At 42.4% G+C, this 22,564-nt stretch overlaps 1 protein-coding gene across 17 annotated transcripts in view; it reads right to left on the reverse strand.

Annotated features, from left to right (window-relative positions):
* Positions 1-13,145: 13,145 nt before the first annotated feature.
* LOC110529554 (protein 4.1) overlaps positions 13,146-22,564 on the reverse strand; it is a 103,358-nt gene continuing 93,939 nt past the window's right edge. For 7 of the 17 annotated variants that reach the window (XM_021611818.2, XM_036984952.1, XM_021611817.2 and 4 more), the window contains 9 exons: positions 21,629-21,787; positions 20,513-20,665; positions 19,947-20,009; positions 18,972-19,646; positions 17,723-17,851; positions 17,533-17,631; positions 16,750-16,830; positions 15,925-16,040; positions 13,146-14,266 (listed from right to left, as the gene is read on the reverse strand). In XM_021611818.2, the coding sequence (XP_021467493.2) occupies positions 15,933-16,040; positions 16,750-16,830; positions 17,533-17,631; positions 17,723-17,851; positions 18,972-19,646; positions 19,947-20,009; positions 20,513-20,665; positions 21,629-21,787 (1,467 nt within the window). In that variant the 3' untranslated portion in view covers positions 13,146-14,266; positions 15,925-15,932. Of the gene's footprint in view, positions 14,267-14,550; positions 14,681-15,924; positions 16,041-16,749; positions 16,831-17,532; positions 17,632-17,722; positions 17,852-18,971; positions 19,647-19,946; positions 20,010-20,512; positions 20,666-21,628; positions 21,788-22,564 lie in introns of all 17 variants that reach the window. The other 10 variants (XM_036984960.1, XM_036984958.1, XM_036984957.1 and 7 more) reach the window with 8 other exon arrangements.

The raw sequence follows: 22,564 nt of genomic DNA on the forward strand, positions 1-22,564 counted from the left end.
AGACACAGATAAATTCACCTTTCAGCAGGACAATAACCTAAAACGCAAGGCCAAATCTACATTGGAGTTTCTTCCCAAGACGGCATTAAATGTTCCTGAGTAGCCTAGTTCCAGTTCTGACTTAAATCGGCATAAAAATATGGCAAGACAGGGGCCTCCCGGGTGGCGCAGTGGTTAAGGGCGCTGTACTGCAGCGCCAGCTGTGCCATCAGAGTCCCTGGGTTCGCGCCCAGGCTCTGTCGCAACCGGCCACGACCGGGAGGTCCGTGGGGCGACGCACAATTGGCCTAGCGTCGCCTGGGTTAGGGAGGGCTTGGTCGGTAGGGGTGTCCTTGTCTCATCGCGCACCAGCGACTCCTGTGGCGGGCTGGGCGCAGTGTGCGCTAACCAAGGTAGCCAGGTGCGGCTGGCTTCCGGGTTGGATGCGCGCTGTGTTAAGAAGCAGTGTGGCTTGGTTGGGTTGTGTATCGAAAGGCATGACTTTCAACCGTCGTCTCTCCCGAGCCCGTACGGGAGTTGTAGCGATGAGACAAGATAGTAGCTACTACAACAATTGGATACCACGAAATTGGGGAGAAAAAGGGCTAAAATTCAAAAATAAAACCTGAAAATGGCTGTCAATGACCAACTTGACAGAGCTTGAATAATTGTTTTAATAATGTGCAAATATTGTACAATCCAGGTGTGCAAAGCTTTTAGAGACTTACCCAGAAAGGCGAACATCTGTAATCTCTGCCACAAGAGATTCTAACATGTATTGACTCAGGGGTGTGAATACTTAGAAATTAGACATTTCTGTATTAAATGTTCAATAAATGTGCAAAAATGTATAAAAACACGTGTTCACTTTGTCATTATGGGGTATTGTGTGTCAAATGTTGAATTCAGGTTGTAACACAACAAAATGTGGAATAAGCAAAGAGGTATGAATACTTTCTGGAGGCACTGTATAGCGGAACATTGTAATAGTTTAGTTTTAAAGTGTAATCATTGTGGAAAAGAATTACCTGTTGACCTCACATTGCTCAACATAAAAACAAACAGGCTCATTAAATCGTATGGTAGAGCACTGTTTGACGGTAGAGCAGTGTTTGAAGAGCAAACAATGATTATGTGGCACTCTCTTCTACCACTGATAGGCGGAATCAAACCATCAAATATAAATCTAGTGTAATCTACAGGATTTAAAACTGTATATACAATACCAGTCAAATGTTTGGACACACCTACTCATTCCAGTTTTTTTTTTTTATATTTTTTTTTTTACAACTTTCTATATTGTAGAATAATAGAAAGAAGAAGAAGAAGAAGAAATAACTATGAAATAACACATATGGAATCATTTTTCCTTCCTAGTGCGTTTGTGCCAATCAGTTGTGTTGTGACAAGGTATGGGTGGTATACAGAAGACAGCCCTACTTGGTAAAAGACCAAGTCAATATTATGGCAAGAACAGCTCAAATAAGCAAAGAGAAACGGCAGTCCATCATTACTTTAAGACATGAAGGTCAGTCAATTCAGAAAATGTCAAGAACTTTGAACGTTTCTTCAAGTGCAGTCGCAAAAAACATCAAGCACTATGATGAACCTGGCTCTCATGAGGATCTCCACAGGAAAGGAAGACCCAGAGTGACTTCTGCTGTAGAGGATAAGTTAAATGAGTTAAATGCACCTCAGATTGCAGCCCAAATAAATGCTTCATAGAGTTCAAGAAACAGACACATCTCAACATCAACTGTTCAGAGGAGACTGCGTGAAATCAGACCTTCATGGTCGAATTGCTGCAAAGAAACCACTACTAAAGGACACCAATAAGAAGAAGTGACTTGCTTGGGTCAAGAAACACAAGCAATGGACATTAGACCGCTGTGTCTTTGTGAGACACAGAGTAGGTGAACGGATGATCTCCACATGTTTGGTTCCCACCGTAAAGCATGGAAGAGGTGGTGTGATGGTGCTTTGCTGGTGACACTGATTTATTTAGAATTCAAGGCACACTTAACCAGCATGGCTACCACAACATTCTTCAGCAATACGCCATCCCATCCCATCTGGTTTGCGCTTAGTGGGACTATTGTTTTTTTTTCAACAGGTCAATGACACAAAACACACCTCCAGGCTGTGTAAGGGCAAGAAGGAGAATGATGCCAATATGCTAGATGTAGTTTGAAGAGAGCAGAGTTGGAGAGACTTGCACTTTCTCTTGAGCTATATGTATAGCCTATCTTTTAGGAGTGGGTGATTTTCAGACAGAATAATTGTTGATCAATATTTAGGCCTATTTCTAAGCAATGTAGTAAACTATAGTGTAATCATAGGCCTGTTTAGGAAGTACATTTCCTTGGAAAGATAACCTGTCCCGTGCTTCTCCCCGCCCATGTATACATTGGCTATAGCCTACTCTATTTAATTGAGAACACACGCGCACCTGATCTCACAGGTATGGCTACTGAACTGGAGGCAGCAAGAGTGATGACAGTGACACCTGCTACGGTTTGCATAGGCCTATAGGATATAGCCTACTGTTTTGCAGTCAGAGACAAATACATGGGTAATCCATACTTATTGAAAATGAAAAGGTGCAAGCTCTCACCATAGTAGCCTAACCTATGTGCATTGTGCGTTTTCCTTTGCAATCATGATTAAAACATTTTGATTGCACTTCGACTCACATTGGTTGAGCGCCCTCCACTTCTTTTCATTATTACTATTTATTTAGACACTGTAGTAAACTACAGTCTAATTATATTTAAGATCATTTCATATTCAAGTTAACTGCCACGTGATTCTCCGCCCATGTAGACAGCCTACTCTATATCAATGAGACCACACATACTAGACGCACTTGAACTCACGCCCAAGGGCATGATACACTAGCACAGGATGCCGCATGGTGAAACGCTGCTTCCCATGCATTTCAATGGAAGGAAAGTGGTGAGAAGCGGAGAGGGCGGGGATCTTTGGGCAGTGTGATGGGGGCGTGGTAGGCGGTGAAAAATTTAAACTTTTCCCAACTTTATGCAAATCACCAGCGGACCGCTGGGCGATGACCAATCATATCGAATGTTTCCCATGACGAATTTGATGCTATGTGGCCCAAGGCTGGAGACTTTCTTCAGCAAAGATACCAACACATCTTGACCACCAAAGTCCAATTGATGTCACAATGCTGTCCAGTACTTTAAACATATTGTCCTGGTCCTATTGTCCTGGTTTCCAGTGGTTTGCAGAAGAGGATGTCTTTTTTAATTGACCCCCAAAAATCGTAACGGACATATACCAGGAGCTGTGCCAGGCTCGCCACCTCTGACTCATCCAGCTGTAAAGCATAGAATTCACTGGCTTGTATGTGAAGCTGTAATTGTTTCAAAACATCTCCTGCCATGTCACTGACGCATCGTGAAACAGTGTTTTTTGATGAAGGCATTGTCTGTATAGGCCTTTTCCCTCAGCATTATCCCAGCCATATCCGTGACAGCAGGAAGAATGAAGTCCTCCACAATTAGTATGGGGCTTGCCTGTCCTAGCCACTTGGTTACTCACCATATCAGACGCTTCTAGCCCCTTCTTATTAAATGGTATCTGTTGCTTTTATACATTTCTTACTACTCGAAAGTCATCTTAATTCTGTCAAAAAACCTCCTGTGGCTTATTTTTCAAATTGGCAGGTTTTGTTTCTAAATGTCTGTGCAAGAGTGAAGTTTCCATCGTGTTGTGAAATAGTACTTTGCACATAACACACTGTGGCTGAGGAAAGGCACTACTCCCAATATAAGTGAACCCCAAATGTAGTTATCATCATATTCCCACTGGCTCCAGGTCATCTACAAGACCCTGCTAGGTAAAGTCCCCCCTTATCTCAGCTCACTGGTCACCATAGCAGCACCCACCTGTAGCACGCGCTCCAGCAGGTATATCTCTCTGGTCACCCCCAAAACCAATTCTTCCTTTGGCCGCCTCTCCTTCCAGTTCTCTGCTGCCAATGACTGGAACGAACTAGAAAAATCTCTGAAACTGGAAACACTTATCTCCCTCACTAGCTTTAAGCACCAGCTGTCAGAGCAGCTCACAGATTACTGCACAAAGGCCATCTATAATTTAGCCCAAACAACTGCCTCTCCCCCTACTGTATTTATTTATTTTGCGCCTATCTCTACTTAGCACCTATGACTTACTTTGCACGTTGTATGTGCGAACTGCTTTGCTTTATCTTGGCCAGGTCGCAATTGTAAATGAGAACTTGTTCTCAACTTGCCTACCTGGTCAAATAAAGGTCAAATAAATAAATACAAAATATTTGTGCTTCTTCGATGGTCCAACGTCTGTTGTTCGGTGCTTTCCCGGGTAAGGGAGCAGTAGCTCTTCGGCTGCATCAGTGTCCATGCTAGCTGGGCTAACAACAAATGTAGAATTACTGATTGCATTAGCATTGGATGTGCTCGTGGAAGCAGAACAACTTGTGTCATCAACAGGTGCAGGTGTAGTACTGCTGGGAGTATCAGTACTACCAGTAGAGTAGGTATGTGTCTCTATGGCTTTACTTTTAACCATTTATCAATTTTTGAGCAAACGGAATGAGCAGCAGTTACGTTTGGATACATACGGACTGTTAGTGGAATTCCCGCAAGAGAGTAACGGTTAATGTGATTGGATGTTATTATTTGACAAGTCTACCTGTATTTGACAATGTGTTGTTATTTCGCTGAACAGTAGATGGTTTAATTTTATTTTTGGCAGTGAAGTGAAGGCTACTCAGGTGAGAAAAAAACCTCAGCCAAATGTACAGACCGTTGGAAATTATAAATGGACTGTTTGATAATGTGAAGAAATTATTATTTCTTTGTTTAAATGTGATTTGGAGTACCCCCAAAGGCATTGCGCATACCCCAGTTTGGGAATACCTGTCTTAGCAGGATCAGATGGTGACAGCGGTCCCAGCAGGGTCAGACAGCCAGAGAAGACCAGTCTACGGAGCTCAGGTGAATTTTGCAGTATATTCAGTGAATTATACAAAAGTTGCATCTTGAGTTGATGGGTAGACCAACAGTAGCTACATGACAGCACCTTAAGTTTAGAGCTACAGTCTGGGATCTGGGAATAATGGTCATTTCAATTATTGAACCATTGATTCAATTCTTGGATAATATAATGTATAAATGTACACCAAGGTAATTCTTTGTCATGCCACATTTTAGGAGGATTAGATGGTGACAGGGGTCTCAGCAGAGTCAGGCAGCCAGAAAAGACCAGTCTGTGATGGAGGTGAGGTGAATTTTTGCAGATACAACACTTTGTTCCCTCTGTGCAGTTAACACTGGACAAGCCAGATGCTATTTTAAGGCAGTCTGACAAACCTCCAAAGTTGATTTCCAAACTGTATCAAGGGTTGGTAGTCGTTTCCCAATGACACAAAATATGTAAAACAAAAATGCGAGGAAGACCTGTGAGACACTATTGATGATGATGAATGGATACATATGTTAGAATGCCCAGTCATATTCATATAATTTCAGACATAAATTACTGCTGTTTAAGACGATCCATAGAACGTACTATATTCCAGTGAATCTGTATATCATGCATTCAGTAATGTGAAGTCTTGTGAAGGCTGGATGAATTCTGGCAAAGAGTATGAGTCTTTTATCTCAGCATGTCTACAGATTCTCCCTGTTTTTGTTTGCTTGGAAATGTTGATACTGGAGACTTATCAGAAGAAACTGTGTAACTTAGCTTTTATAGTGGCTAATAAATGCATTCCTATTAATTGGAAGGTTGGTTATCCTCCCAGAATATATGGAAGCAATTTCAAGTTATGTACACTGTATCACTATATTTGTTTTAAGATTAAGGGTATCCTGTGCAACATTCATAAGGTCTGGATTTCTTAAATGGAATCGTACTAACGTACCTAAGTAAAAATACTTGAAAGTACTACTTAAGTAGTTGTACTTTTTACCCCATACATGTTCCTTGACTTTCAAAAGTACTTGTAACATTTTGAATGCTTAGCATGACAGGAACATTTTATAATTCACACACTTATCAAGAGAACATCCCTGGTCATCCTTGCTGCCTCTGAACTGGCAGACTCACTAAACACATGCTTAGTTTGTAAATGACGTCTGAGTGTTGGAGCATGCTCCTGGCTGTCTGTAAATTTAGAAAACAAGAAAATGATGCCGCCTGGTTTGCTTTATACAAGGAACTTGAAATTAACTATACTTTTACTTTTGATACTTAAGTATATTTAAAACTAAATACTTTTAGACTTTTACTAAAGTAGTATTTTAGTGGGTGACTTTTACTTGAGCCATTTTCTATCAAGGTATCTTTACTTTTACTCAAGCATGACGATTGGGTACTTTTTCCATCACTGTATGGAATACTGTACAACAAAAGGAGTCTGTATTGAAAACATTCCCACGTCAGGGAAGATCTAGGCAATCCCTAGCAGCTGGGCTGCACAGTTCTGGCCCTGGGGGTCTGCTGTACTGTTGTCACTCTGGCCTTGGCCTAACACACCTGAAACCAATAATGAATGTTTCACTAAGACCATAAAGCTGAGTGGTGTGTGCTGGATTGGGGCGCTACAAGGCCGTGGACTCTTAGGGGCAGGACAGGGTGACCCAGCTTTTTGTGTGTAAGTAAAAAGGGCTCTACAGTACTATTAGACCTATGATATGAAATAAATGGAGGGTGTACAGTTTGTGTGGGTTAATGTGTATGTGAGTTTTCATTCAACTTTTGTTTTCCAAACCATTCCCTTGAGACAAAAAAAAGATGGGAAGGAAGTTGGGGAGAGAGTTGAGTTATTGACTAGACTGGTGGGGGTCGGGCGTGTAGGCGGCTCGGGTTGGCTGGGCGGTCTGAAATTTTTATGTACCTTAGAGGTTGTCTTAAAGATAGTCAAAAGTTGTCTTTGTACTTTATTTGTAAGAGTGGTTCATTGGTTAAGCTATTGGTTAAAGGTGCATCATGGATCTAGTTCAGTCTTATTAATTACTAAAACGCTTGATGACTGTGGGAATTTTTGCTTCTTTTTTGTTGTTCTATATAGAGACGGCTAGAAGGGCCATTGATCATATTAGATTGTGTAGTAATGCAGGAAATGTGCTTTCGATGCCCCAAAAAATGGGAGGGCCCCCTGACAAATGATGTCCCCCTCTGCAACTAGCACAGCTGGGGGGATTTAATAATTCATAATCAATCGATCAACAATATAAAAATAATCTTAGCAAAAATGTTTATTTTAAAATTACAATATGTAGAAACTATGAGAATAGAAATATTAATAACTTTTGTGAAACATCCCAGCACAGTTGAAAAATATATGGCAAATAGAAATCCAAACTGGATCATGTTCAGAGATAGATGGGAGGGGTTGAGTGGAGTTGAAGGATGGGACTAAAACAAAAAAGATAACCATTGTGAAATATACTGTGTCCTTGGAATGTATAATCTGGAAGTAGAAGCCTCAATGTTGTTGTCCATTAGTTTACACCAATTAGGGGAGGGATGATAGGGTTCGGGGGAAAATAATAAAGGAATATATATATTTACAAAAAAGATAGGGACAGGAAATGATGCAGACAATTACATTGATGGAAGCTACAATGTATCTGCAATATTAAAACTGACGCCACTTCTAAAACCAAAGTTGTGCCCCTGATAAACACAGATATTAAAAGGTTTTCCAAAATGTTGTTGTTCTGTCTCGAGCCTTACTTACCCAAAATGGTCATCAAGGATCAAAACAGGTTAGTAAAAAAAATGTATCCTCGTAAACCTCCGTCAACTATTACGTATTTTAGATGCTTCATCAGAAACAACAGCTACTTGGACTATATCTTCCGATGCAGAAAAAGCTCTTGATAAACTAGAACGGTCATATCCCTAGTCTGTCTTAGAACATATGGTGGCAATTTCATTAATATGATTAACATTCTATATGCCAATCCCTCAGACATAGTTGTAACAGGCAATATCTGTTCTGCGCCATTCAGAATCACTAGAGGAAGCAGACAAGGTGACCCAATTTCCCCTTTGCTATTCTTATTATCGATGAACCCCTGGCTCAGGCAACTCATCAAGGAAATAACACAAACTTCCCTAAACTCTACTGATCACTTCATCTCATTAGAGAGACAATATTTTACTATATCTAGACAATGTACTTGAATCGCTCCCAAACGCATTGAAGATCATAGATAAATTCAGCTTCATCTCAAGTTATAAAATGAATCTTCTCAAGCGCCCGATGGACAACTAGTTTTCCATTTTAAATATATAGGAATCGATACATTTCTTTCCTTAGAGAAAACCTTTACCAGAAACTTCAACAGAACGCTCAAATCAATTAAACCTGACCTCAGTAGATGGAATAATATCCCAGTTGCTTTAAGCGGCAGAATATCTATTGTCAAAATTAATACATTGCAACGGCTGAATTTCTGTAGTTCAACGCTTCCCATGGCTCGCCCTTCTGGCTATTGGGATCAAATTAATAGTTTCAAAGATAAAAAGATTTCACAGATAAAATTAACACATTTACAAAGAGGGAACGACATAGGACTATCCTTTAAATTGCATTTCCAGGCACTATCATTTCACCCCATAATAAATTGGCTTAGACATGATTATTCTGCCCCCTGGCTGAGTATAGAGAGAAATATGGTGTTCCCTATTACTTTGGAAGAAGTGCTCTTCATTGATATATCCCTTGAACATTGTAAACCACGCTTGGGTACTATTATTGCTCACAATTTTGATTTGGCACAAAATGTAAAAACAATGCAACTGGGAATCAAAATGGCATGCCCATACACAAGAGTTTCACAAAAAATGCCTTGCGATCTGGAGGGCGTACTTTTGCATCCCCCCAATGTGGAATCCGTATCCTTACCGATATCATGGACGGTAATGGTTTGAGAACATTCCAAGATTGGAAACATACAGACATATCACCAAACAACTCCTTTTTTCTATACCTACAAACTTAGGTCAGCTGTACTGACTCTCTGTAGACAGAAGTCATACATTTACAATGGACAATACAGGGGGTCAAACAATGTTTTCAGAGATTAGCAAAATCAATAGGTGGAAGATGAGGTGGAAAGAGACATTTCTGAGAACGTGTGATCTTGAAAACTGAAATAACCTTGGGTTGATGCTGAGCGCTGGTGACTAGAAATAGTCTGTTGGTTTCAAAATGAAGCATGATGGCATGCATAGAACATTGGCAACTCTGGATGAATACATAACAAAACTCCAGAAAGGAATTTAAAATGTTATTGTAGTCTCACCAACATACAAATGGCTGTTAAATGCTAATTTCCTATCTAGGAGAGAAAATATGGCAACAATACAGCATGACAACGCCAATGACCAATTTAGCCTTGATTAACCACTATCAGAAGCCCCTCCATTATGTCTCATCCAGTGACTGTCAATGTGATTGACAGGCGTGTGATTGAATGCAGGAGAAGTGTGATGGTGGGGCAATGAGTGGGCCCAGACCTGATCACTGTAGGGGCACATCCACTGACAGATGTAGGATCTTCATTGGAGCCAGTTTGCTACAGCAGTACAAAATCATGCAGCAGCAGGAAATGTGAAGGACAATCAAACCTGAAATTTCAAAATGGAAATTACAAACTTCAAATAAAATACAAGTTTAAAATGTCCTGCATTGTAGGAAAGTTCCCCTGCAACAGGGTGATCAAATTACGGTCTCTCCTCAATCATGGTTCAGTATCATGGTTTTACCTACTGAAGCCTGAGTTAGTCTAAACATAATTAATTCAATCTCTTCTGGGTTGGGGCTAGGTAATTACATGCTAGGTGATCATGTTTTGTGGTGCTGTTTGAACTTTATCATTTCCATTCATTAAGGAGTAATATTCGCTCTCTTTTTAATAGACTGACTGTTTATGAACTATTTTTAGCTCTTGTGACAGTTTGTGGAGTTTAGATCAGCGGTTCTCAACTGGTGGAACGCAACCCAAAATTATAAACATGTCCTATTGCTGCAGGAATATTTTCCCAGATTTGGGTCGCGGGTTAGAGTAAAACATTTCAACCTGAACTTAAACAACTAAAACCGGGTAGAAAGTGTGTAGAAATTATAATTAAATCATTTAAATCGCTGAACTATTTTTCTTCAACACAGTATTTTTTTTTATATAAACCTATTAGCAGCACTATTTTGCAGACTTGGTTGATTTTGTAGTCTCAAACCAGTGATGATATTATTGTGCAAAATTGTACTAGAGACCTATAAGACTATTTATATAAAAGCAGCACACCCTGGCCCCTACACCCTCAAAATCCAGCCTAAACCTATGACTGCCCCACGAACCAGAGTAATACCCATTCAAAACTCCAGTTAGTGTGCTAGCTGTGGAAATGTCAGTCATGACTAATTCCTGTGAAGTAGCATGGCTGAGTAGCCAGAGTAAGAGACATGGGGCCCGATGGAAGAGACAGTTATACCAGCTGATTCCATTATGAGAGAGGGCTCAACTCATCCAGACAGTGACACCGTGCACATGGAGTTCGATCATACATACAGTTCTCTCTGTCTGGAACTGAGCTGTGGGGTTTGTTGTCTAAAGTCAAGCTGAAGGTGTATTATCTTAGTATGATATAGCAAGACCTAGTACCCATAGAAAAGCCACCCACAACGCTGAATGCCATTGAATATTCTACCTCTGTATGCAATAAGCACAATGATTGTATGTTATGTACACCCCCTCTCCGGAGAACATGAGAGCAAGTGAGTCAGAGAAAATTCCTTAAAGCTAGAATCCTTAATTGAAAAAAATAAAGCAGCCACTCATTCTCTAGATGGGTCTGGAGAAATGTAGCCACACTCAAATTCATAGACAGCGCAATGGATGCGAGGACTAACCATCCATATCATCAGAATGTATTTTATCCTTAGTTGGTACAGACATCCCCAAGAAACCATGATGCCTGGCAGAGCAAAATGTTTATGTTGCCAAAATAAGCTAATGATCAAATGGGAGAAGGAGATATTCTCATTGATCATGATGGTTGGAAGTCAAAATTAGCGGTCAAAGTGTCTGTCCCGCAATCTGATAGCTGAGCGGTGATGGTTGTTGCTAGGGTCGAGTGATTAATTACACAAAGCAGATCAAAGATTAATCTGATGGATTTCTCACTCTATGCAAATGAACAAGAAACCACGAAAACAAGAGAGCCTCAGAAATGGCCTGATATCCAGATGATTGCGAAAAAGGGGTTTTAATCGCAGTATCCCCCAAAGGCTTATTTGTATAACTGGATAAGTAAATAACCAAAACGGCAAAGAATTGAACATTACTAGGCCAGATGAAGCAGTATAACATTCTTCCTACACAGAACAGTTGGTTGTAATCTGGAACCCCTTATTGAAAATGAAATGCAATCCCTGTGTGTGTGTGTGTGGCGGGGGGGGTAAATTGGGTTCAGAATTGCTCATTAAGTGTTGTAAATCCTTCCTCTAATCATATCAGGCAGAGGCTTTATATCTTTAGTGTTTAGGGAACATTCTCTCATGTTTATTCAAGAAACACACTGCATATTGACAGCATTCGATAGCCGAACTTAATTAAGTTCAAAGGCACAGCGGAGAATAAAGCCTGTTTCTCGAAGCAAACCGTGCTTATCGTGCCAATAACGAAAGTTAGGAAACATCACCTGTTTATAATAAGTCATAATCCTTTTAAATTCTATATATGAACAATTGGAAATAGCTTGGGGATTTGGAAGACAAATGGCAGTGATCTGTTATCAATTCTGATTTCAATTGTATTCTGAATAAGTAACTGTTTGGGAGAAGTATAGAGACTTCCACAACACAGTCAGAGAGCAGTATAATAGCAAAGTCAATCCATTTCTATCACATGTACTACAACTAAACAAACCAATCAATAGACATTCACACAGAACCTTCCAAAGACAGCTTCACTTAAAATCTCTGTTCGGCCAATTACAATCTCTCAAATATCCAGTTTACTTCAACAGACCAGACGTGTCCATCAAACCCTTCCTACTTTCTCAGAGAAATGATAATTATCCAAAGTGGAGACTCTGTATGTTTATGACATCATGGATTGGTGCTGGATTGGCCACCCAGCACCAGGGTTGGGTAAACTATTAACCAGGCAGTAGTAAATCTTAGTAATCACTGGGTTGTTTAAACAGAACAAAGTCCAAATCACAAGTGGTATTTCTACAGCAGCATGCCACAGGGCCAAAGGCCTGCCTCACCCTCATCAGTATGTCTAGCTTGGTGTTTGTCAGAGGTTCTCTGGGCGGTCCCTGGATGGCTGCTCTGGATTGGGGTCTTACTGCCCGTCATTCTGCTGCTGATGCAGATCATTGTTTACCTGAACTGGAAGGTACTTATTCAACTGCACTCTGCTCGGGTCTGTAATAATAGTTAACAAATTAGTGATTTTGGATAATGTCAGTGATCTAAAAATAGACAATTTACAATTACATGATTTAAAGCTATTCAATATCTGTAACATCTTACTTGTAGCATACCGTTACTGGACAACCAGCCTGTGTAAACCTGGTAGGATTTGACTTGCTGCATATTACTGAATTACAGCTGCATTAGCATAGAAACAGTCCTACTTTTCAAACATACAAAAACATAATTTTGAGAAATTTTCCCATCTGAGAGAACTAAGTCTTTAGAAAGTGGCTTAGTGTGGAGCTGGCCTTAAAGGCTCAGCCACCTGTCGATACTTTCTCCATTTCATTATTGATGGTATTACTGATGGAGTTCTGCCTCTCAGCAGGGCTCAGACCTCACAGCTTTCAAACATTGCAGTTTACAAACTGTTGGAATGCAGAGACAATATGCATATTTTATTACTAAAATAATTGTTTATTGTACCATCAGTATTCAATTATTTCTAAGAATTGTTCAAGTTCTTTTCAGACTATTGCCTATGGTTGACAGGTCCCAAAAGTCCACAATGAGCTTCTGTAAAAAGATCTGAGCCTTTTCTAAAGCAATGAAAACTTTTGAGGATGGTCTGTTTTTTTGTGGTTCAACAGGAAGCAAGCAAGAACTCAAATATATTTGGCTGCTGAAGGGTGTTGTGTAAAAAGAAACCAAAGTCATCCAATTAGAGAATAACAAATGTTTATTTCAGTGTTACACAGAGGGTTAGGTGGCTGTGGTGGAGAGGGGGAAAACCATTTTCAAGCTGCTGAATATCTAAGATGATCTGCTATACACATGGTCCAAAGAGCTAATTGATGCCGTCATTGGACTTGGTGGGGTTGGTCAGACTGCAGAGAGCACTAGGCATGAGGCAGCCATCTCTTTAATCTACAGGTAAAATATTAAAATGGTGGCAACTGTGTTTCTTTTAGCTGTCAAAAAACCTCTGAAATATATTAAAAATATATTTAAAAAAAAAAGGGGCAAACACACCTCATCAACATCTACAGTAAATCAGTTTACAGATAAATACACAAAAAAAAAAGTTTAAAAGACCCCAAAAAAAAATCTACAAATATATTTAGGATTAATGATGCCAGAAAGTCACAGAAAACAAAAAGTGTCCAAGCTTTTTATTTTTTACAGTTTTTTTTCTGAGTGAGGTATTGGAAAAGCACCTGCACTTTAATGGAATGCTTCAGTTTTGAATGCATAGAGAAGAACATGTGTTGGCACTGTATTGCAATGTACAAAATGACACAGTGCTTCACCCTTTGCTGGTCCCTTGGAAACTCACCCAATTAAATTCATTTGCTGTTCTTCTGTCCCCCCCCCCACCCAAAAAAAACTGATAAACATCTGGCTCTAAGAACATAGAACAAGACTAGGTCCAAAGCTAATATCCACCTAGTCTTACTTCATGTCCACATACAGATGCAAGAATCCAGGAAGCTAGATATTGAAATGTCCTTTCTCATAACACCAGCTGTCTGTACATACTAGGAATGTGAATACTGCGCAACAATAAAAATTACCACTTGATAAATCCTATCTGGTTTTAACAATGATAGCCATTTTTTTCTTATTTTAGCAAAAAACACATAAGAATAAAAACGCACTACAAACATTAGCTAAGTGGTTCTCTTCTGAGTGATAAAAAAAGGAAGGCGTGCGATGAAACAGACACAGGAGTTCAGCCTCTGGGTTGTCTTCACCTTGTCTTCTCACCAGGTTGACTCTCAGTTTGGGAGATGACAGGAGTTTCTCAAACATCCATGTATGAACTTCACAGGCTCTTCAGCTCTGTGAAAGACAAGGAGAGAGGGATGAATATTATATTTAACATGAATGAGTCTAACACCAACTGGAGTAATTTAAAGAGGTGTCTAGAGCTCTATTCGATATAACCTAAAATAGCTTGGTATGGTAATGCCACTGCCTTGCACTGATTAACAGTGATTATACAGTTGATCATATCTACTATTTTCTAATTTAATTAGGAAGAATTCATCTGCTTCACTGAAAGTGGCCAAATCCTGAGCTTTAGTGCTAATAGGGCATAAATTGGATTTTCATTAGATACTTGCCTACTGGGATTTAAAGCCACCATCTCCTTGGGGCAAACCCAAACCAGCTAGTACTCCATCGCCTGCTTCAAAGTCTTTTGATGAGAGAGGTATCTCTCACGTCATGCCAGGTAGGTAGAGAGGAGGGAGACTATAGCGAGACAAAAGCACTTGATGATCTGACAACAGCTGCCGCAGCATTCTCACAGAAGGTTACACATGCTGCTTCACCAATCAAAGTGTTACTCTATTCTCAGCAACCACCGCAGTCTTGCTCATTTCCCCCCCAATTCAGCAGAACTGGAGAGGCATGACAGAACTAAACACTTGAGCTGGGCTGGCTGGGGCTCTATCTGGGCCACCTCTGAAGTGGAAATAAATTGACTACTTTTATCAGTCCCACTTTCCTGTTGGCAGTTATTGCGTTGCTGAAGTGCAGAGCAGGCTCTGCATGGAGATGGATTGTAAACCAAAGCTTTACTGTAATGTAAACAAATCGCTGTGCATCAGACAACTGGCATGATGAGCTGTCTGAACTTGCCAAACGACCCGAGGATATACCGCTATATGGACAGGGTGGATGAGCTAGTTTATACAGAGTAATACCAAAGTAATGAAGGCATATGATCCACCCAGCACCCATGGATTCACTGTCCCAATCAATTGGCTCAGAGCCTCTGCTTTGCTGTGGGTACATTTTATCCTTTTGTATGGACCCACGTCTGACTCATTTTTGATGAGCCAGATACTGCTTTGTGACTGAAGTAATTGAGGTGTTTTCAAAACAATTCTCTGGGCGTGATCCAAGCTTTTTGAGACCTCAATGGATTATAATGGTTCCAATGGTTGATAAAGTCGAGTAACTGATGAGAGAGCTATTGTAAAGGTCTTTCAAGCTAACAACCTACAGGGAATATTTGTTTCCTCCTCCCTTACACCAATTAATTAGCATAGTCATTAATCTGCTGTTCCAATGTGTATGAAGTGTCATAATGTCTGGTGGAGTGTGGTGCCATAGTCTGCCAGCACTGTGCATGTTAGAATACAGACAGTGATGTCACAAGGTTAGCAAAGCAAGTAAAACAAAAACATTTTGCTCAGACAAAATGATACATCTGCAGATGTTTGGTTCTGACATTTTGTATGAATTGTGACATTTCATCCCAAAATAGCTCAGTCAAATGCAGACAGAGCAACCGGGGAGTTAACAGAGAAGATGAAGAACTCAAAGACAAAGACAAGGAGACAGACAGTTCCACCATGTGGGGGGACTTATTTCCAGCGGATGCCGCTGATGTGCTGTCTGTTTGGGCTAGTAGGGCTCCTGTAGAGTAAGAGCAGAGGGACGCCTCCCTCACTCTAAACCCTCTAATCACCACACCCCTTGGGCCTTACCTGGTGCCTCAGTCCTCGCCCTCCTCGGCCAGCTCTGTCTCTTTGTGGACCACCACCCGGGTCACTGACATGTCAGGGTGCTGCTCTTTGGCTTCCTTTATAGCCTGGGCCAAGGCCTATCCGGGGTGGCAACACGCCCCAGCAACAACACACCCAAAAGGAAAGGGAGACGATGGCATTAACGGAAATAATGGAACACAAAGGAACCGAAAACAATTGACACAGATGAGAAAAGTAGTGGTAGCAACAACAAAACAATCGGTAAAACATCAAATGAGAGGACAAAGGATGGGAGGGGTTGAGGAGGATATGGAAAGCATGACTTGGTAGTCTGCCCATGCTTGTCCCTTTGGGGTTTGTGGTGAACTTCTACTGTGGAAACACATGTTGCCGTAAATATTTGTCTGTTCTACAGGGACTTCTGTATGGAGTGTATCAGTCTGCTGTACTCTTTAGTTTAATGTCCAGAGAACAGAACAAATCAGCAGCGCTCTCATACGGAGGGAGGTAAAAGACTAACGCTTGACACTATAAATCAGAAAGCTGGGTCTTGTAACAGGAATCGATGCATCACTTTCAGCTGAGACATTCACTACACAATATGAGCGAGCTATTGATTGCAGTTGGTAGTATGGCATATGATATATAAATATGACAGATTCTCATTTAATTTCCATATTAAGTATAAATGTTCACTAAATGGACAAAAGTGACCAATGTATTAGACCGACAACTTCCATTCAGTAGTACAAGCTGCTGTGGTGTACTGTGTAATTGGTTCCCACCAGAGGGCGTGTCTGATTGTTGTGACTGACTGACGCTCACCTGATCGTGGTCGATGTCTGAGTCTCCGGTGATGACAATGCGCTTCTCGATCCTGGTTTCTGAGAGACCACCTTTTAATGTCTGCAAACAGCCATATGTTCAGGATAAGTGCACAGACATATTGTACTAGTAAAACAACAAATCCATCAGGAGGCTTAAATTATGCACTGAGCCGAATTTCATCAAGTTCAAATCTTCCAATCTTGGAAGTATCTCCTTGTGGACATGTGTGCTCCCAGGGAGGAGGATTTAAAAAGAAAACATCCCCAGCTATGTGTATAAATGAGTTTGGTGCCACCAGCAAGAGAGCAGATGAAAACCAGAGTTATTCAGCAAGCTTGCTAGAGATACTGTCCAGCAGTGCAGCTGCTGTCAGGTGTCTGCTTAAGCCAGGCGTTTGGCATCTAGGAGTCAGCATCAAGTCACAACAGAGGAATGATGCCTGGGCTGGGCTGGGTCGGTGCCAGTCACAGCCCCAAGCATCGACACTACAGAGCAGGCTGCTCTTCATTTGCACACAGATTACACTGAATAATGCTGCCAGATGGGAATCCAGTCCTCCCTGCAACAGTTTTCATACCATGGTGTTTACACAATCGACCAGGGAGAGCTGGGCCGTTACCATGGTGATGGATGTGGCTTTGAGGTTACCATGGCAATGTGTGTGGTTGCCATGGTGAAGTGTGTGGTAACCGTGATGACGTGTGTGTGTGTGTGTGGTTAACTTTGTGGTGTATTTGGCCGTGTGGTTACCATGGTGATGTGTATGGTTACATGTAGTACCTTGGTGATATGTGTGGTGGTGGTGGTGCACAGCGACTCAGAGGTAATGGTTTGGGCGGTCATGAGAATGCCTGGTTCACCGTCTCCACTGCCGTCCAGCTGGAGAACAAACAGAGCCAGGTTGAGCATCATATTCCGGGCTGAACACTAGCTATATAGCGGTGGTGGTCTATTGAAAGAGTGGTCATACATGTGCAGCCTCGTAAGTGATGGTCTTTGTCTCTGTGTGCACGATGGGAACCTCCTTAGTGGCAATCTCAGTCTTCTGGGCCGCAAACGTGTCTGAGATGGTCACCATCTCGGTCTTCACCACAGGTGGCTTGGGGGCAGGGAGGGAGAGAGTCAGGACAGACACACACACACACACACCACGCTGGTCCACTTCACTACGCAAATACCAAATGCAAAGGCCAGGCAAAAACAGCACAACCGCTAAAGTAGAAGGAACAGAGCTCATGCACAGGCTGCAAATGAACGTTACAAAAACTCACAGAACTATAAACTACAATCTCTTCGGCGTAACCATGCAACCAAGCGCATGCCAGCTGAGTTACCAACTGAAAATGCAAAAAAGGCAAATAATATACAGAAGTTTTTGTAATTGTCATGTAAGTGCACAATGCATTTTTGCTTTGATCTTTGCCACAGGCTACCAACAGCTTGACACAGACATGCATTGACGTTCCCACAAATGAACGCTGTGGCATTTAAGTGGTTGGGAGGACGAGTCCTTGAAGACAGTCACGTTGGTGACTAAACCCAATTAATGCCAACGACCAAGCAATAACGCATCTTACCCAAGCACTTACAGATAAAGACCCTATACAGGGGAGGAGACACAATCCACATGCTGTAACACACACACACACAACATGCAGTGCACAATACCTCCATTCCCATGCAATTCTCAGCTCCATTTCTGCCAGTGGGTTCACAAACACAGGGCCCAGGGGAGACCAATACAGTGCTCACAGTATGTATAATGTATGAATGTATGAAGGGACACAGAGTCAAAATAAAACCCCAACAGAAACGTGCAGCACTGAGGTGGTAATGATTACAGTGAAGTAGTCTGGGGGGGGTGCAGATTGACAGTAGAGGGCAGCACTTTGGCACAGATCCACAATGGCTGTTGCTTCTGCTGGGGGATATTAGCCATTATTTCTTACGATTATCACTTATCAACATTCAACTTGCTTAGAAAAATAGCCCAAGCGACCGCTGTGCAGGTGAAAGGCCTTCAGATCGCTTCCCATTGCTATGACGCTCAGGTGCTAAGCGAGAGAAGCACGGACAGACAGTAGAGAAGGAGCAGGTAGGTGTGTAGGTACAGTAGGTAGCTAGGTATATAGTATGTAGGTAGGAGGGTGGTGGTGAAGGTCAGAAGTGTGCATGGCTCAGTACTACGCAGCTCTGTGAGGCCGCAGCCATTCATTTACCTCAGAGCAACAAATAACCTGAGGAATGAGCTCCGTCTCAGCGTGAGACGCGTCCCCGTTGACTCTGGGCTCCTCCTCTTCTTCTTCTTCTTCTTCCACAGCCAACAGGCCAGGCTGGTCCTCAGCATGCCCGTTAGGGGCCTCCTCGGGGGTAACCAGGATGTCCTCGGTGCGCTCCTCCTCAACGGGGGCATCGACCACAAGGGCTGTCTCTGGCTCTGCCATAGGCCTTTCTTCCACTACTGCAGGGGAAGGCATGGTCTCTACCTCAACCTCTGGGAGTGGTTCGGGCTCTGCAACTTGCTCTGGTTCTTCATGGTTGTCCACTTCCTCCTCCTTCTCAGGCTCTTCTTTGATCTGTTCCACTGAGATGTTGACAGTGACCTGGGGGTGGTACTCCCCTGCCTCCTCCTCGCTCTCACTGTGGCTGTCCGAGGACACGCTCACAGGCCTCTTCTGCTCCTCCTTCACTTCCTCTATCACTTCCTCTACCACTTCCTCTTCGGGCTTCTCGACCTCTGTCTCCACGGCGACAGGGGTGACCACCTCGGGGGTGGTGATGGTGACAGAGCCTTTGGGTGCCACCCTGATCTCCTCGACGACTACCGTCTCTTCTATCTCAACCTCTGCTGCCTGCAACGTTGTCTCGTCTGATTTCTGTTTGTCATCTGAACTCTAAACCAGAGAACAAAAACAACAAACGGAATAGAGAGAAAAAAACAAAAACGTAAAAGATGACCACACAACCCAACAAAGGACAACACCAACTAAAAAATACAACGCAACAAACATAAGGAGGGATGGAAATGGCAACAGATGAAGAACAGTCAGCATAATGGCAACCAGCAAACAGAGAGATATGGATGGGTGGAAGAAGAGATGTCTGGAATAAAACAACTGATGAGCTGGCAGTTAAGAATATGTGTGGGGGAGAGAAAGCAGAAGGTGGGTGTGTTAGATGAGGGGGAGGACCACCTTAGAGACCGTGTCCACTGTGAGGTCAGGGAGAGGCTCCTGGGTTGTGGGTGGGGGGCTCCTCTGTGGAACAAAGGCAATGGTCACTCACACCAGCATGGCATCAGGAATCACTAGGGTTAGTTACTATAGCACTGTACAGGTTCCCCTCTGAGCGGGTTAGGAGGGAGACTCTGCCATGCACAAACATTAGCATCTCATTACCCATCTGTAAGGGAACATTTAACAGTTCTATATAAAAACATATAGTGTAGTGACACTCAGAACAAACATTCAGAACAAGAGGCGAATGACAGAAGAGAATGAAATGTCGAGAAAATATTCAAGTTTATGGCCAGCCTTGTTTGTGCTCTTACAGCTTGTGTACAAAATTAGTAGGTTTGTGCATTGACAAGCTAATGACACATCTCGTCACAATAATGTGTATACACTGTAAATTCAGCCATTACTTTGATTGTGTGTGGTGGTCTGGACTGGTCATGAACTTGCTACGGCAGCAGCGAGAAGGAACAATGGACAATACATTAGTTGTGGCATGGTTTTATTTGATCTGTACTTAGGAGCACCTGGGCAGTGAGTGGAGCTGAGGCCATTGAGCTAGAGAATACAGCGCCAGCGCCCTCTGCTGCTCTCTTAATGGTGCTACAGCCAGGGTCAACCAGACCAGACTCGCAGGCAAATTTCCTGAATAAAATAGAGGTAATTTCCTCTTCTAAGCTCTACACGGGTTAGAGAATGACAAAGCAAAGAGGTCAGAGTTAGATGCTGGACAAACACATTTATGGAGAGAAGACAAACTAACTTTCACAAGCTAATCCACACAGTTCAAAAAACACAACAGAAAACATAGAAGTGCCCTTAAAAGTTTAGTGGCTAAGGGTGGCAGATTGACATCAGAGAAACTGGAGAGAGGAAAGCTGGAAAAGGTGCCACAGTAGAAGCTTTCAGCTGTGAAACAAAGAGGGAGACAGGGATAATGGAGGTTTGTGTTCTAGGAATGAGGCAGCACATCTGTAACAAAGACATGCCACACACACTGTTTATCACACAGGTCCAGGACGTGGCCCAAGGCCTGTGTGTGAACACTATCACCTGCTTGTTGGTTGTAGACACAGAGTGACAAGAGGCATGCAGTACGTCACGCAACACAGTCAAACACAGGTCTGAAACACAGGGTGGGAAATCACAAGAGGAGACACGAAGTAGGAAATCAAAAGTGAGCCTTGTCCAGCTGAAAGGAGGAGCGGTTACACCGATGCACAAGTGCACGTGAAAGAAGCATACCGTTTTTAAATAATACAGCAGTGAAGATTAAAGCTCAGAAAGAAAGGAATTTAACAGTAGTGCAAATATACCCTTATGTTCAGTGTCACTTCAAAACATGAGGCTGAGAAAATTGTGAACACAGAAAATCTAGCGCAAAAGAACATCGGTTGGGGCAGTGTGGCATGTGTAGCTACAAAAGAAAGTGTTAGTGGAATTAGGTACACAGAGAGAAGGAGAAGAGGGAGAAGGGGTGATACTTCTATATCCAACTGTCACATCAATCATACAGAGAGTCAGAACCAGGGTACAGAGGTTGGAGCCAGGGCCTCCCTGCAGACTAGAGAGGTGGAAACAGGAGGAGAGTAGAGGACATGCAGGCAGGCTGGTGGGACAGGAGGACACGGCTGGACACGTACCCCTTGGGCCTGCAGACGCAGGCTGGTAGCCGGGCTGGCAGTGAGGCGCTTTTCCCATTGACTGGGACGCGTCTCAGGGGTGGCCTCCATAAAACTGCGCTTTAACTCACTAGTGCTAGCCTGATGTTTCAAAACATCCTCCTGAGTCTTATCCAGGTCCTAGCGGTGTCAGGAGGATGCCACACACAGCCATGGTGGGGGAGAGGGGAGGACAACAGGTACATTAGTCTGTAAACCATGATAGTAACAGGAAGGATGCCAAGCCTCACTGACTGCCCATTTATGGTTAGTTTTAGTGTGTTTATGGCAGTTTATGGTTCGTTTTAGTGTGTGTATGGGTGAACTGTTTTAGACCTAGCGCAGAGTAAAGAGTGCATTTCCTAAGGAGCCACCAAGAGGCGATATCACTCCACAGAATGTACAGGTTATTATTGGGCACTACCCATTTCAAATGGTTACGCACTGTCCCAAATAAGACCTCAATCTAATTATCAGATAACAATATCGAATTGAAAGCACTCTGGGTTCAACTTGTTGTGACCCCTTTTAGAGAGGAGGATGTACAAAACATCCACACTGATCAAGGGTTGTGATGAGGGATCAGTGAGGCGAGGCGTTGTTATGAGTTTAAACCCTTTAGCTCAGTAGTACACCTGAACATCAAAACGTGGAACTGCCAGTGGAACCCAACCAGAGGGACACATTTTCCCTTTACGAGACTGTTGAACAAGGGCTTGACTCTGAACTGTGTTAGTCTTGTTGTCACACAAGTCGGCAGGTGTAAAAATTATACATCGCATAGGCACCTGCTATTGCCATGGCGATAAGTGACATGGAGGGCGGTTTCACTATACATACAATTATATCATTCTTATTTCAAATTAACATACTCCAGAAAGTTTGAAAAGCTGTTTATCATTTACAATTCTCACCACG

Source organism: Oncorhynchus mykiss, chromosome 8 (genome assembly GCF_013265735.2).
Source record: "Oncorhynchus mykiss isolate Arlee chromosome 8, USDA_OmykA_1.1, whole genome shotgun sequence".
Taxonomy (NCBI): Eukaryota; Metazoa; Chordata; class Actinopteri; order Salmoniformes; family Salmonidae; genus Oncorhynchus; species Oncorhynchus mykiss.